This window comes from Neoarius graeffei, chromosome 4, assembly GCF_027579695.1.
Source record: "Neoarius graeffei isolate fNeoGra1 chromosome 4, fNeoGra1.pri, whole genome shotgun sequence".
Classification (NCBI taxonomy): Eukaryota; Metazoa; Chordata; class Actinopteri; order Siluriformes; family Ariidae; genus Neoarius; species Neoarius graeffei.
The window spans coordinates 1,011,237-1,026,621 of NC_083572.1; the positions used below are offsets into that span (position 1 = coordinate 1,011,237).

Here is a 15,385-nt window from a genome sequence, read left to right on the forward strand (position 1 = left end):
ACTGCGGTTAAGAAAGCCCTTGATTCTAGAACAGTTCTGCAGCCTTCTATGGAATGCCTCTTGGAAGCAGTAGAAATTTACCTTTTACACAATAACTCACAATTTGGTCAGTTTAATTTTTTGCAGTGCATGGGTACTGCTATGGGCCCCAAGAACGCCTGCAGCTATGCGGATATAGCCATAGGTGAGATCGATAACCTGGCTAAAAATGGTTACGCGATCAAACCCTTGCTTTGGCTGCACTATAGAGATGACATAGTCGACATCTGGGTGCACGGTCAGGATAAATTACATGAATTTATGGAATACATTAACAGCTTGTACCCTACCATCAAATTCGAATTGTTTTTTTCTGAGTATTAGACCTGACCCTGCACCTAGTTGATGGTTTCGTTCAGACAGATGTCTATTCGAAACCTACCGACAGTCACCTCTATCTTCCCCCCACTAGTTGTCACCCTGAGCATTGCAAGCGCGCCATCCCCTATAGCGTTGCGTTGCGTCTCAAACACAACTGTTCTAATGAGGGCTTTCTTAACCGCAGAAATTCGGAATACAAGAAATATTTAGTAGATCAAGGCTATGACCCTAACCTGGTCTCTGGTAAATTTGGTCAAGTAGCTTCTCTCCCTAGGAGTGAGTTACTTAAGCCTAGGGCAATTAAGCCTGAGCGTAAGGTTATGCCCTTGGTTGTTGACTTTAACCCTAACCTTCCGGATATCGGTAAGATTTTGCGGAACAATCTCAGCTTTTTGCATTCCTCTGCTTTCATGCAAGAGGTATTTCCGGAGGGTAGTATTATTTCGGCTTTTAGAAGGCCTAAAAATCTTAAGGATATTCTGGCGCCTTCTAAATTCAAGCGTGGTGACACGGAAGTCAATAATCAAGGGTGTGAACAAGGTTGCTTTAGGTGTAGCAAAAGATGCGATTTATGTAATAACTTTTTCGCAGAGTCAAATTTTTTTGTCAGCTCCGTAACCAGAAGGAAATACAAAATTCACCAACATCTTTCTTGTACTTGCCGCAATACAATATATTTAGCAATTTGCCGTAAATGTAATCTCCAATATGTTGGCTCTTGTACTACAGAGTTTAAAGTACGTTTTCGTAACCATAAATCTAGTATGAAAAAAAAAACCTGAAGTAGCCAAGTATTTTAATCAGTCTCCCCATAATTTGAATGATTTTGAATTCATTTGTATAGAAACAATAGTTAACGCCGCTCAAGATAGTTTAGACAACTTGCTTCTAAATAGGGAAGCGTACTGGATGTCACAATTGTTTACTTTAGCCCCTTATGGGTTACAAGTGAAAAGAATATAAATCTAAAAATTGCATTCTTTTTAATGATGTTTAATTATTAAATTTTGTAATTAATAGTTTATTTTTGTCTTTTATTTTGAAGTGTATAGAATTCACAATAAGACCACGCCCATAGCACTATGTAGTTTTTTATGACACTGAAGAAGGCCGAAACGTTTGTTGAGAATAAATTTTTAATAATGTTCAAAAGTTGGGTGCCAGAGTGAAATTTTTCTATTCTACATTATCTATATCTGCACTGCTGGGAGCCGTGGCATCCTCTGGATCCTTTTGGACAGACTGGTTGTTGGCTGACAGAGACTTTTTACTCTCTCTCTCCCTCTCTCTCTCTCTCTCTCTCTCTCTCTATATATATATATATATATATATATATATATATTAGTATGCAACTGAAGATTATTATTTAAAAATGAAATAATTATTTTTAAAGTAATTTCTTTCCGAATAAAAATTATTTATAATTTTGTAGCAAACAAAGAGGTTCATTCAGGTCTAATAACACTTTACAATTTGAATTTGATAACAGAAAAGAAAAATACAATAAATTAATTTTTTTGGAGGTAAAAATCTTCAGATTTCGTAAGCATAAAATTGTAATAAAACTACAATATAAACTTTAATCATTTCTTAAAACTGTTATTATTTCGTGATTAATCTCTGAAATATCTTTCTTTTTGTAAACGTTTAGTTTTATTTTTAGAGCTCAGGAGCTAATTATCCGTTAGACCAATCAGATCGCGCCCTTTCATCCGGGGATTGCAGGATGTTTTTTAAAGCCAGTAAAAACTTTGTTGCACAGCGTAAACTATAAAATGCTGTTGGATATAGAATACTTTAATAGCAACACGAATAAAACTTTATAACAATTAATTATTATATTAAGTCAGATATGATATACGTTAAAAAAAGTAAGCTGTAAAATAAAATAAACTGAATGAATGAACGAAGGGAAGTCACTTCCGGGAGCGGGGCACAACGTCATCACGTCGGCACGCGTTTAGGACTTTCAAGGAGGGGCGTGGTTATGATTACGTGACTTCGGTCATGATTGGATGCGCTGCTGTCCTACTTCCGTGAGCAGCCATTCCGCACATGCGCAGTTACCGTCTCCGTGTTAATTTTATTTACTCTTCTCCAAAAATCCAAGATGGCTGCTGTGAGGGGAGCGCTCCCCGCCGCGCAGCGATAGACACCGAACATGGACGAGCGGACAGCGGGACCGTGTGGCCGGCCATCTTTATTCACCGTAACCCACCGTTGAGGAGGAGTGGAGAGCAGTGTGAAAGCTGTGGAGTATCTGGGTGGAGTGTGTTTAGAGCGGGTTGTTTGGAAGTTGTGAGTGAGTGAGTGAGGTGGTGTGTGTGTGTGTGTGTGTGTGTGAGAGAGAGAGAGAGAGAGAGAGAGAGGTGGTGGTGTGTGTGTGTGAGAGAGAGAGAGAGAGAGAGAGAGGTGGTGGTGTGTGTGTGAGAGTGAGAGAGAGGTGGTGTGAGTGTGTGTGAGTGAGGGTGAGGTGGTGTGTGTGTGTGTGTGTGTGTGTGTGTGTGTGTGAGAGAGAGGTGAGGTGGTGTGTGTGTGTGTGTGTGTGTGTGTGTGTGTGTGTGTGTGTGTGAGAGAAAGAGAGAGAGGTGGTGTGAGGTGAGGTGGTGTGTGTGTGTGTGTGTGTGAGTGAGACAGAGAGGTGGTGTGAGGTGAGGTGGTGTGAGAGTGAGAGAGAGGTGGTGTGAGTGTGTGTGAGTGAGGGTGAGGTGGTGTGTGGGTGAGGTGGTGTGTGTGTGAGTGAGGGTGAGGTGGTGTGTGGGTGAGGTGGTGTGTGTGTGTGTGTGTGTGTGTGAGAGAGAGGTGAGGTGGTGTGTGTGTGTGTGAGAGAGGTGGTGTGAGGTGGTGTGTGTGTGTGTGTGAGAGTCGTGGTGTGAGGTGGTGTGTGTGTGTGTGAGAGAGGTGGTGTGAGGTGGTGTGTGTGTGTGTGTGTGAGAGGTGGTGTGAGGTGGTGTGTGTGTGTGTGTGTGTGAGAGAGGTGGTGTGAGGTGGTGTGTGTGTGTGAGAGAGAGAGGTGGTGTGTGTGAGAGAGAGGTGGTGTGTGTGTGTGAGGTGGTGTGTGTGAGAGAGAGAGAGGTGGTGTGAGGTGGTGTGTGTGTGAGAGAGAGGTGGTGTGTGTGAGGTGGTGTGTGTGTGAGGTGGTGTGAGGTGGCCCTGCTCCAAATGGCCGAACCCAGAAAAGTCTCCTTTGTGACTGTCTCGGCCTTCACCGCTGCCGCTTCTCCTGCGGGCTCTGAGGCCAGGAAGCGGCGTCTGGACGCGGACACCGAGCCGAGCCGGGAGCCGGGACTCGGAGCTCCTGAGGCGGCTGGTTCGGGTGGAGCTCCGGGGCAGAGCGGGACCGTGCGGATAAACATCACCCTGCCGGAGAGCACCAAGCTGGGCTTCCCGGAATTCAGCTACAGCGACCTGCTCCAGGTACACACACACACACACCACCCCTCTCTCTCTCTCTCTCTCTCTCTCACACCACCTCTCACACACACACACACACACACACACACACACCACCTCTCTCTCTCTCTCACACCACCTCTCACACACACACACACACACACACACACACACACACCACCTCTCTCTCTCTCTCTCTCACACACACACACACACACACACACACACACACACACAACCTCTCTCTCTCTCTCACACACCACCTCTCTCACACACACACCACCTCTCTCTCTCTCACACACACCACCTCACACACACACCACCTCTCTCTCTCTCACACACACCACCTCACACACACACCACCTCTCTCTCTCTCACACACCACCTCACACACACACCACCTCTCTCTCTCACACACACACACACACACACACGCACACACACTCACCACCTCACACACACACACACACACACACCTCAGTAAACGTGCAGAAGAACATGTCAGAAATAAGTTGTGAGCTCACACTTTATTACATCTCCATCTTACTCCTCATCTTCATCATCTTTAAAATATTCAGTAATAAAGTTCACGTGGGTAGACCTGTTCTGCTCTCCAAACTCTTTCCTTCTCCTCGCTGAGCTCCAGGATTAGATTTATTCAACACTAAAACTCATTGCTAGATAATTTAACCCTTTTTTTTTTAAAGAAAGGTTAACAAAACCCATCAGGGTGTGAAACTCCTCTCACCCCTACAGTGGTGAAGGTTGTTGTGGTGGTGATGGTGGTGTGGTGATGATGGTGGTGGTGATGTTCCTTTAGCAAGAAATCTTCCAAGAAAGTTTCAGGCACATACAGTGACATCATTGTCAGGGGCGTGGTTTGTGATTGACAGACTGATGAGCTGCAGCGATCAGAGGTTCAGGGGATAACTGAGAAACTACAAGAATTTTAGTTCTATTTATTTATTTTTAAACATTATATTAGTTGCTCTTATTTTCTGCTCTATATCTGCACGCTTGTGCAGCAGAGTCCGACTTAGTTTAGTTTTGGTTCTGAATGCAGTGTGACATCGAAACGCACATCCATAAACACATGATGAGTTGCAGTGATGGTCGCTGTTGGTTATTTTTCTGTAAAGTATGTTCTTCAGTGAGCACAGCGATCTGTTAAACACATTAACACTAATGAAGTGTGTGTGTGTGTTGGCACTAATATGCGCAAAACAGGTTTTTACATTTGCTGAAACTGATGATGAGACAGGATCGATAAATATCAAATATCTGTGTAGTTTTGGCAGATGTTCACATCCACACACTGGTTTGTTTGTTTGTTTGTTTGTTTGTTTTGTTAATTAATTATCTGGTGTGTGATCTGGAATCATTACACTTTGTTTACAAGTGTTATTAAACAATAAAATACATTCATTTACTTTTTTTTAATATATATTTTGTGACTTCTTTTCTCCGTGTGTGTGTGTGTGTGTGTGTGTGTGTGTTTATTTGGGCTCTGGGTGTTTTGATTTTGTGGTTTGTAGGTCGTCATGAGGGATGTCTGGGGGAAAAGTTCATTTATATAAAGGTGCAAAAAGCAATTTATAGGTAATTATAGTAAAATGTTTAAAATCCTAAGGGCTGCTGTGGTTCACTCACACACACGCGCTTTTTTTTTTTTTTTTTTACAGGTTTTATCAGCATTGTTTTGTGTTGTTCTTCTGTAAAACTCCCCACACCACTTTACCACTCTTGCCGTAACCGTGTGGTTTACCGTCCCTGTGCTGATGTGATCGTGTTTTCAGACTGTTTTTGTCCTCAGAGTTGTGACTGATGCATCTGGAAGCAGAGTGTTTGATTTATTGTGTGTTCTGGCTTCAGACAAAGCTCCTGGTCGGTCGGCTGCTCAAACTCACATTTCAGATTCAGTGGGAAAGAGACGCAGTCTGATCTGTTACCATGGTTACCATCAAGGGAATATAGACATCGAGCATGAAGTAGCGCATGACTGAAGTTGTTGATTTAGCCAGCGAGCTTTTATAGACAGTGTAACAGCGCAGTGAGGCTGGAAACGAGGCAGAACCATCCGGAACATCGGCACTGACCTGGAAAGTAACAAAAAATTACACGTGGCCTCAGCAGCTAACACCTCAGATATGGGTTTCAGAGCTGTAAACACCGAGTCGTGACTCCTGAACTCCGAGCTTCTGGAAGTGTAAAGGTTGTAGTGAAAATCACCGTCTTATTTCCCTGTCAGGCGAAGAAAACTCCTCCCACTGTGACACAGACACATGACCCGTTTAATGACGAGCAACAACAGAAACAGGAAATGGAAATTCTGGCCAGGATGTACGAAGAGAAATATGTGAGTCCTGCAGATCATTTAATTCAGATTAAAATAATTATAATTTCACACATTCTCTGTTTCATTTTATTTGTTTATTTTCTTTGCAGGGTTCAGGATGCAGGAGGAAGCGTGAGGATCGGCCCCAGGATCTCATTGATATCGGGTTTGGTTATGACGAAAGTGACTCGTTCATTGACAACTCCGAGGCCGTGAGTTCACAACTGCTTTAATTAATTAAGTTGTTTGTTTATCTTTTTTTTATTTCATAGCTGAAATAAAGAGACACTCGTATGCGTATATATTCATACTAATTTGCATTTTTCCACCAGTAAACACATCTTGAAGTGTGTGTGTTTATTAGTGTGAATAATTGTGTGTGTTGTGTGTCCAGTACGATGAACTGGTTCCTGCATCTCTCACCACGAAACTGGGAGGGTTTTACATCAACACTGGCACGCTGCAGTTCCGCAACGCCTCGGAGTCAGAGAGCGACGACATGGAAAGACACGACGACAGCAGGGTGAGAGGCCACGCCCCTGACCCACGCCCACATGTGCTCCCCCTGTGCTGTGTGGGACTCAGCGCTGCTCTGTTGTGGTCTGTGTGCAGGGTGACGAAGAGTCAGCGGTGAAGAGGAGGAGGAGAGATGAAGCAGAGCTGGAGGAGGAGGAGGAGATGAACAACCAACTAACAAAGACAGCGTGAGAGTTTATATACGTTTATTACATTACGTGTGTTTTGTGTAATTAATCCAGGCAGGGCGGAGTCTGTAGAAAAGACAGCACTCGTTATTTTACAGGCCAGTTTTGTGAAATCTGCAGTAGTTTAGTCTGAATGATAATGATGTGTTTTTTCTCCAAAGACCTGAGGAGACAGTGGTACAGGATTCCACCTGGAGGACAGGTGTGCAGAGAAACTTCCAGTCTTACAAAGTAAACTGACAGAGAGACAGGTTTGTAGATGGAGACAGACAAAAGGAGTGTGAGAGAGCGACAGGAAGAGAGAGAAAGACAAACGCAGTAAGACGGCTGTAGGAGAGTTTAGATTTGGACTGAAAGATATGAACTTTTTTTTTTCCTCCTAAACATCACAGAGAAACGGATCTGAGCTGTTTTTATTCTAGAGATTCTCCTTTTACGTGTTAGATTTATGAGCAGAAACATCACAGGATATATTTTAATTTACTTTAAATGAATTCAGGGATGCAGTAGTCAAGAGTTCGTTACGTTCAGACGGTGAACATCAGCTTAATTTTCTCTTCGAGCCGAACGAGAGAAACAGGACGGACACTGATTATTGAATTTCGTTTGTTTATTTTTTTTAAACTGGGATATTTTTGAAGAACAGCCAGTCAGCTGCTGGTTGGAAAGGCAGAGGAGTGTGTTGTGGTGATGAGGTCACGCGGTCATGTGACGCGTCTCTGTGGTTTGTTTCTGCAGCATGTGTCGTCCGGAGAAGAAGAAAAGGAAGGAGCTGATGCTGACGGCAATGCTGAGACGCTTCGCACGCGAGAAGAAAGAAATGCACAAACTAAACCCGACTAACAGCATACAGCTCCTCCACAGTGACGTGCTGCTCGGTGACCTGACCTCTGACCCCGCCATGATGTCACTGCTCACCTCAGCCAACGAGAGCGAGCTGCAGGATCTGCTGAATGACCTGGAGTTCAGCGCTCTGGACATGGCGCCTCAAACTCAGCTCGCAGAAAACGGACTGATGTATGCAGGGGCGGGACTGAGAACGGTGGGCAGGACTTGTTTGAACCAAGGGGTGGGGGTTGTGTGTCCTCCCCCTCTTCCTGAAGGTCTCCCCGCCCCACTGGCCAAACGCATCGAGGATCTGCGTGCGGTGAGTTTATCGTGGGATGTTTGTTTCTGCTCTGTCCTGAATCACAAACGGTTTGTTCTGATTTTATTTTACGTCTTAATGTTTTATTATTTATGTAATTCCAGGCGTCCAGGCAGTTTGATGAGGAGGGCAGGAAGAAGTTCTTCACTTTGGACATGAACAATATTTTATTAGAGTGAGTATGAGTGTTTGTGTTTCTCATTTTACTTCTCTCTCTCTCTGTCACACTCTCTCACTCACACACACACACACACACACACACACACACACACACACTGTCCCACTGAGTGTAAGGTAGTGGACAAGGGGAAGCATTGGAGATGATTTGAGACGAGCTCTGTCGGTGTCTCACTCTGCAGTATTGAGCTGCAGGTACAGGAACAGTCTCCCTCCATTCGCACTGCTGTGTATTCTCACCTCGAGGCTTTTGTTCCCTGCAACAAGGAGGCTTTACTGAAACGCCTGAAAAAACTCAGCTTCAACGTTCAGGTACACACACACACACACACACACACAATGCATTTTATCACTGATACAAATCCATTTCTTCACTGAAGGTCTTGGTAAGGTAGGGGTGTGTGTGTGTGTGTGTGTGTGACAGGATGATCGTCTCCGTACTCCTCTGCTGAAGCTGAAGTTGGCAGTGTGTAGTGTGATGCCTGAACAAACAGCCAGATACAACATGGACTGTATGACGAAAGTAGCAGCAAAGTACGAACATCTTGCACACCCGTGTCTCTGTCTCTCTCTCTCTCGCACAAACACACTACCTGTGTCTCACTGTCTAACAGATATACAGAGAAGGTGAATTATGTGACGTGTGTACAGATATACACTGTGTGTGTGCGTGCATGTAGGCAGCAGATGGAGGACTGTGAGAAAAATGGCTCAGAGGATGAAGAGGAGGAGAAACCTGGGAAACGAGTGGTGGGGCCAAGGAAGAAGTTCATGTGGGATGACAAACTCAGGTGGAGATGTGTTCTTCGTTGATCACATGATTCACACGATTCACATACCCATTGTGTGTGTGTGTGTGTGTGCGTTTCAGGACTCTGCTGTGTAACCTGGTGCGGGTGAAGTTGAGGTGTTATGAGCAGGAGGGGAGTTCTCTCTCTGTAGAAGATTATCTCAAAGTCTTCATGGAGAATGAGGTCAAACCACTCTGGCCCAAAGGCTGGATGCAGGCCAGGTGTGTGCGCGTGTGTGTGTGCGTGTGCACATGTGTGTGTGTGTGTGTGTACTAAAGTAATCGTGTGTGTGTGTGTGTACTAAAGTAATCGTGTGTGTGTGTGTGTGTGTTCTGTGTTTGTTAAAGGATGCTGTTTAAGGAGAGCCGTACAGTACACGGTCACCTCACAGACCTGTAAGTACTCATAATACTAGCTTAAGTACTCTAATGCTAGCTTGTTATTATTAGCCATGTTAGCAAATCACTACACACTGCTTCATGTTGTGTGGAATTGTGTTTGTTTCAGGGGGAAGAAGAAGATCATTTCCACCCCGAGACCTGCGAAAATAAAGGTTAGGGGTGTGTGTGTGTGTGTGTGTGTGTGTGTGTGTGTGTGTGTGTATATATAAATAAAAAATGTGTGTTGGACCACAGTTTATTATTGTGCGTGTGTCCCCTTTAGGAAATGGGATGGCAACTTGGGACAGTGCCAGGTGTAAGCCCCGCCCCTCTCTCTAAATGCCCACCCTCAGATCCAATCTGCTTGTCTGATTCGCTGGATGAGGATCTGGCCACAAACTCTCTGGACTCCATCGCTCAGGCTCTGACTCTCCTCAACAATTCTGCTAATGGTGTAAACCCAGACTCTCCCCCCAGCACCTCCCCCTCCTCTCCTGTCATAGCAAAGCCCCACCCACATACAGCAAGCCCCACCCCTTCCTCACAGTTTTCCATGTCAAAAGAAGTCTCTTCAGTTCAGAGACAGACGGTGACTCCTGCTAGCAGACCCAGCAGCGCTAGCATGAACACCATGCCTGCTGCTAAGCCCCGCCCACCCCCAACGACCACACCTCTCCAGAAGCCGGGCGGCACGAGTGGGATGAAGCCTGGCCAAGCCACGCCTCTCTCAGCTCAGATGAAAAACCCATCGAGCAAATTGTGTGACAGTGGCACACCACAGCGGAGTTTGAACACTGTACACCCTAAAAGCTTTCAGCAGGTGACCACACCCTCTTTGTCATCATCCCACCTCCAGAAAAAGGCCACACCCACTGGACACCACCAGCAGAGGTTTATAACACCCATGCAAGCCACGATTACAAAGTCTTCCCAAAGTAGCAGCTCTCCAATAATTAAACTTACACCCCGCCCTTCTGCTCAGGCCACGCCTTCTGGCTGTGCACCCCGCCCTTCTGCTCAGGCCACGCCTTCTGGCTGTGCACCCCGCCCTTCTGCTCAGGCCACGCCTTCTGGCTGTGCACCCCGCCCTTCTGCTCAGGCCACGCCTTCTGGCTGTGCACCCCGCCCTCTTGGCCCCACCCAATGCCCTACTATTACCACACCCTCTTCTGGTCCTGGTAATCACCCTTCAACCTCAAATCCTCAAAGTCTTGTTCCTGCACACCGATCCCCTGCCTCTACACTTCCTCCTTCTGGCCCCACCCACCTCCCTTCAGTTTCAACTCCGCCTTCTCCGAGCTCCCACCGCTCAACTGTACAGACTCCTCTGTGTTCCGCCTACCGCCCGTCTGTTCCCACCCCACCTCCCAACTTCACTCACCGCTCTCCAGCTGCCACACCTCCTTCTGTTTCCTCCCCTGCCCCTTCCTCCTCCCCTGCCCCTTCCTCTTCCCGCCCATCTGTCCCGACTCCACCCACGTACAGCCCTAAGAGTTCAGGATTCAAACCACCCTTCAGCCCTACCCCTGTAGCCACGCCCCCCACTTCGAGCTTCCAGGACTGTAATGTCACATCCTCATCTGTAATGACCAATCACGGACAGAGGCAGAGAGTGGGAGGAGCCAGTCAGAGCAACAAGACTTCAGCCACTCGTGCCTCAGCCATGGGACTGCTGTCTCTGTCTGACTCCGCCCTCTTAAACCAGGTACAGAAGCAGATCACGTGCTGATTGTTTGTTTATTTCTGCTGTGCGTCTGTTCATCCTACAGGACTGATGAAGTGTCTGTCTGCACCTGTCTGTCTCTCTGTAGGTGTCGTCGGTGCCGTTGGGGATGTTCGGGGGTCTCGTACCGGTCTCGCTGCCCTTCCAGTTCCCTCTGCTGAACTTTGCCCTGCCTGGAGCAGCCACACACACCCCCAACTCAGGATACACACTGACGCCGAGTGAGTGCTACACCCCAAACTGCACCGTGTGCACTACCCTAGTGCCCCAAACTGCACCGTGTGCACTACCCTAGTGCCCCAAACTGCACCGTGTGCACTACCCTAGTGCCCTCACACCATCCCACAATGCACTGCAGCATCGCTGCTGCTTTGTGTAGTTTGTGTTGTGAATTGTCCAGTTTAGGATGCAGGGAGACACTTAGGACACAGCCTAGTTTCAAACTGTTTTCTCCTCTTTTCCTTTATCGTGTGTCTCTCTCTCTCTCTCTGTGTGTCTCTCCTCCTGCTGACGTGCTCCCGATCCCTCGGGTTTCTGTGCTGTTATTTTTCCTCTCTGTACATCAGACCTGTTTAAGAGTTTGCAGTCAGGTGTGCAGGCTGCTCTTCCACCTCACCTGCAGCTCACTTTCTCAGGTAAAGTGTGCACTTCCTCCCTTCATCTTCCTCTGTTTCCTCCCTCTCTCTCAGGTAGTGTGCACTTCCTCATCTTCCTCTGTTTCCTCTCTCTCTCTCTCTCTCTGTTTTACTGCTTGAAGAAATCAGTGTGATTTAAAAACATTTGCAAGTGAAATAGGTTTTGTGACGTGCAGCACAATAAGCAGACGATTCCTGTGTTGATTAGAGCACTAACTCTTCCTCACTCACTTGATTTTATAAATATTTTTCATTTTAACCATTAGCTCATTAGTTTGGATTTTGTAGTGATGCATAAATTTTACTCATAGTAGTTATTTACTTGTTTTAGTCAACTCATTCTCTCCATTTTGCTTCTCAAACCCCAGACTACAGCTGCAGCAGATCATTTTATCCCTAATGAAGTGTGTTGAACTTCTGGCACATTTTGTGTTTCCTGAAACTTCACACAGATACGACGTGGCCTCGTTTACATTTCACTTTCTTTTTGTTTGTTTCAGAGTCGAACCAAAGTCAGGGAGGAGACATGAAGCGGAAATGAGATGAGACACGAATGTAATCACAAAACCCCCTTCACAGAGCTGTTATTAAATATATACAACACATTATTATAATAATGGTTATGACTGTAGTCATGAGGAACTGTGGTTTTGCTTCTGTTGTGTGTGAAGCTTCTGGACCTAATCGATTGGAACGAAATGATCCTCCAGTAAACAATTTCACTTTAAAGCCCTTCAGACCCTGAAAAAAATAAATAATACAAACGTGAGTCCGTGTGGGAGGAGTTAGTGTGTCACCGTCGACCCCTGTGTTCAGTTTGTCTACTGGGAATTGTTTTTGTTTACTAAATAATTTAAGAATAAATATTCCGAGAGTGCAAACCCAGAAATTCCACCAGGGGGCGCCAGAGTGCACAACTATAAACACTGAATGACAAAATAGTCTGCTTTTTAAATCTTTTTGGAGACACTGTGCAGGTCATGTGACCACAGTTGTGGGGTCTGAAGGGGTTTAGAGCATTTCTGATTTTGTCAATGTTTACATAAGACCTTAATCACTGTGGAAGGAAGTGACGTAATTTATATTTGTATTTAAGTTTGTGCTGTGTGTGTGTGTGAGAGAGAGAGATGGTTCTACACTCGCTCTATTCCATTGAACGTTAAAGTGACTCGATGTTGTTTAAAGTTTTAATAAATGCTTCAGTTATTTGAGCTTTAACACGGTGACATTTCAGACCCAGTCATGATTTAATACAAAAGTTTATAGATGGAGACAGAAATGCAAACATTGTGAGAGAGAGACCGTAATATCCCTCAGTGTTTCAGTGCTGTAGACTCACACTGGACCTTATGAAACTTGAAGTTGCTTTTATTTGTGTGTGTGAGGGAGAAATGTGAGCTTGTACTTGAACGTTTCTTTCCTGAAGGATGTTTAGGCGTGTGCTGATAATCAGGTCTACAGTGGAAGTGGGCCGTGAATCATCTCACAGCTTGCTTCTGTAGGCAGTAAGGTGCCTCTGTAGGGCGCGACTTTAGTGCTGTAGCTTGTGTGTAGTCCCTAAAACCTGCAGTACACTACAGCAGAGTTCCATTAAATCATGTTGGGAGTGTGTAGTGCCTGGAACCCTGTGGCATGCACTACACTTCCCACTCACTCCTAAGCACACTACATAGGGTATATATTCACCTTAAATCCTTTCTAGGATTGTTCACTATATGAAGTGCACAGAGAAAGGCCTACCTCTAGCCATAGTGCCCTAGATAGGGTGTGATGTTAATGCCACTTTTATACACCACACTAGTTCACTACATAGGGATGACTTCTGCAAGTACAAAAACCCCACCCTTCTACATTGTGCACTGTATCCAAGAAGGGAGTGAGAGATTTTACACTCTGTATTTACAGTAGTCTACAGAAGGGGAACGACGTCCCCGAGAAAAACAAAAATCCTGATTGTCACATGACTGCAAACACCTTCGAGTGAGAGATTATAATCTAAAACTATGCAGGATGCTTTAAATGCAAAAAGAACATGTGCTTCAACTGTTAACTGTGTGTGAGAGGAGAGAGAGAGAGAGAGATATAAATACCTCTGTTTAGTATCAGCTTTTCCTTTCAAGTCTGTTTTTCCTTTTTATTTTTTAAACTTTTGTTTTTAGGGTTGAACTGAACTGATTGATGGCCAAAGATGTGTGCGAGAGAGATACTGAACATGCTAACTAACCACTGTAGCGTAGTTGATCTAACTTAGCTGTCTGTGAATAACGTGGACAGAATTTTAACCCCCCAAAAGAGAGACATGGAATAAATTTTTTGAAGTAGATTATTTTTGTCTGTGCTTCTGTAATAAAATAAAAAATGCCATCTTGAGTGTGGTTTGGATCATGTTATCAGTTTCTGATCTGAATCTTTAAACTCCACACACACCACACTTAGCTGCAGTATTGTAGTAGATTGTAAATATTTAAAATACTCGACCATGTTGTGTGATAAATGTTAAAATGTATAATTTAGTAAAATATTGTACCAACTTAACCTGTTCAGTCAACTGAACCCTGCTGACATTAGTACACCATCTCAGTGCTGAAATATAACAATAGGCTCGACCTCCCCAAGGCATCGGCTGGATTTGCTGAAGATCCGAGGTCAAGTTTATTTTTCCAGTCATCACCAAAGTCACACCATACATTAGGGAAGCCAGATTAACACAGGGTGCACTTAGTTTTGAGCCATATTCTGAGCTGAGAGCAGAACTGCCTGATCCATCCTGATGCTCTACTTCTGGAGTCTCATTGCTCCTGTGGAGGACGGCCCTGTATGGACGGTCTAAAGACACTGGACACTTTAGGACTGCAGTCATGAACAATTTACAACACAGACTTCCTGTTAAACTATAATGAATTTCCTGGTTACACAGTTGTACTGCGAGACTCTACAGGACACAGTTAAAGAGAGTTATTTATAAAATCTCACCATCACCCAGATGGAGATGGGTTCCCTTTAGAGTCTGGTTCCTCTCGAGGTTTTGTCTGAGGGAGTTTTCCCTCACCACCGTCACCTCCAACTTGATTATCAGGGATTAATTTATTAGTGCATCTGTTTAAAGTCTATTTTTCTGTAAAGCTGCTTTGCAATAATGTCTGATCTTTAAAGCACGATACAAAAACTTGACTTTGTAAGTTTTATCTACAGTATTGTAGTATAAAGTATTTTACATACTATATTTTAAAACTTACCACTGTACTGTGATGCTCATCAACTACTCCATATTATATTTATACTACAAATAAATATGTTCTCCATCACTGGTCTGAAATGTGACTGAACAAAATTAAGTGCATGTGTCTTGATCTACCTCAAGTTTATTTGTATCGCGCTTTTAACAATAAACACCACCACAAAGCAGCTTTACAGAATTTGAACGACTTTAAACATGAGCTAATTTTATCCCTAATCTATCCCCAATGATGAAGCCTGTGGTGACGGTGGCAAGGAAAAACTCCCTCAGACGACATGAGGAAGAAACCTCGAGAGGAACCAGACTCAAAAGGGAACCCACCCTCATTTGGGCAACAACAGACAGCCTGACTATAATATTAACAGTTTTAACATGAAGTCAGTTTGGTTGATGTTATAAACTCTTCATTGATGGAAACTTGAGTGCAAAACTGTTCATGACAACTGCAGTCCTAAAGTTAGCAAGTCAACTGTAGTCCTCAGCCATAGTTGCATCACTTATC

At 44.6% G+C, this 15,385-nt stretch overlaps 1 protein-coding gene across 1 annotated transcript; it reads left to right on the top strand.

Annotated features, from left to right (window-relative positions):
• Positions 1-2,426: 2,426 nt before the first annotated feature.
• Positions 2,427-14,035, top strand: ubn2a (ubinuclein 2a). The gene is made up of 16 exons (XM_060918546.1): positions 2,427-3,777; positions 6,002-6,109; positions 6,199-6,300; positions 6,483-6,611; positions 6,701-6,792; positions 7,531-7,939; positions 8,044-8,114; positions 8,299-8,428; positions 8,541-8,650; positions 8,797-8,907; positions 8,988-9,128; positions 9,255-9,302; positions 9,415-9,460; positions 9,571-10,992; positions 11,099-11,231; positions 12,146-14,035. Exons 1-16 carry the CDS (start codon positions 3,523-3,525, stop codon positions 12,184-12,186), a joined length of 3,348 nt encoding a protein of 1,115 aa, XP_060774529.1. The 5' UTR covers positions 2,427-3,522; the 3' UTR covers positions 12,187-14,035.
• The last annotated feature ends 1,350 nt before the right edge of the window (positions 14,036-15,385 follow it).

What these genes read in the sequence shown, in the direction of transcription:
- ubn2a (XM_060918546.1), top strand. Translation starts at nt 3,523, where the DNA reads ATGGCCGAACCCAGAAAAGTCTCCTTTGTGACTGTCTCGGCCTTCACC. An exon ending in GGATGTACGAAGAGAAATAT is followed by an intron (nt 6,110 to 6,198) that starts GTGAGTCCTGCA and finishes TTTTCTTTGCAG; the next exon opens with GGTTCAGGATGCAGGAGGAA. An exon ending in GCATCGAGGATCTGCGTGCG is followed by an intron (nt 7,940 to 8,043) that starts GTGAGTTTATCG and finishes ATGTAATTCCAG; the next exon opens with GCGTCCAGGCAGTTTGATGA.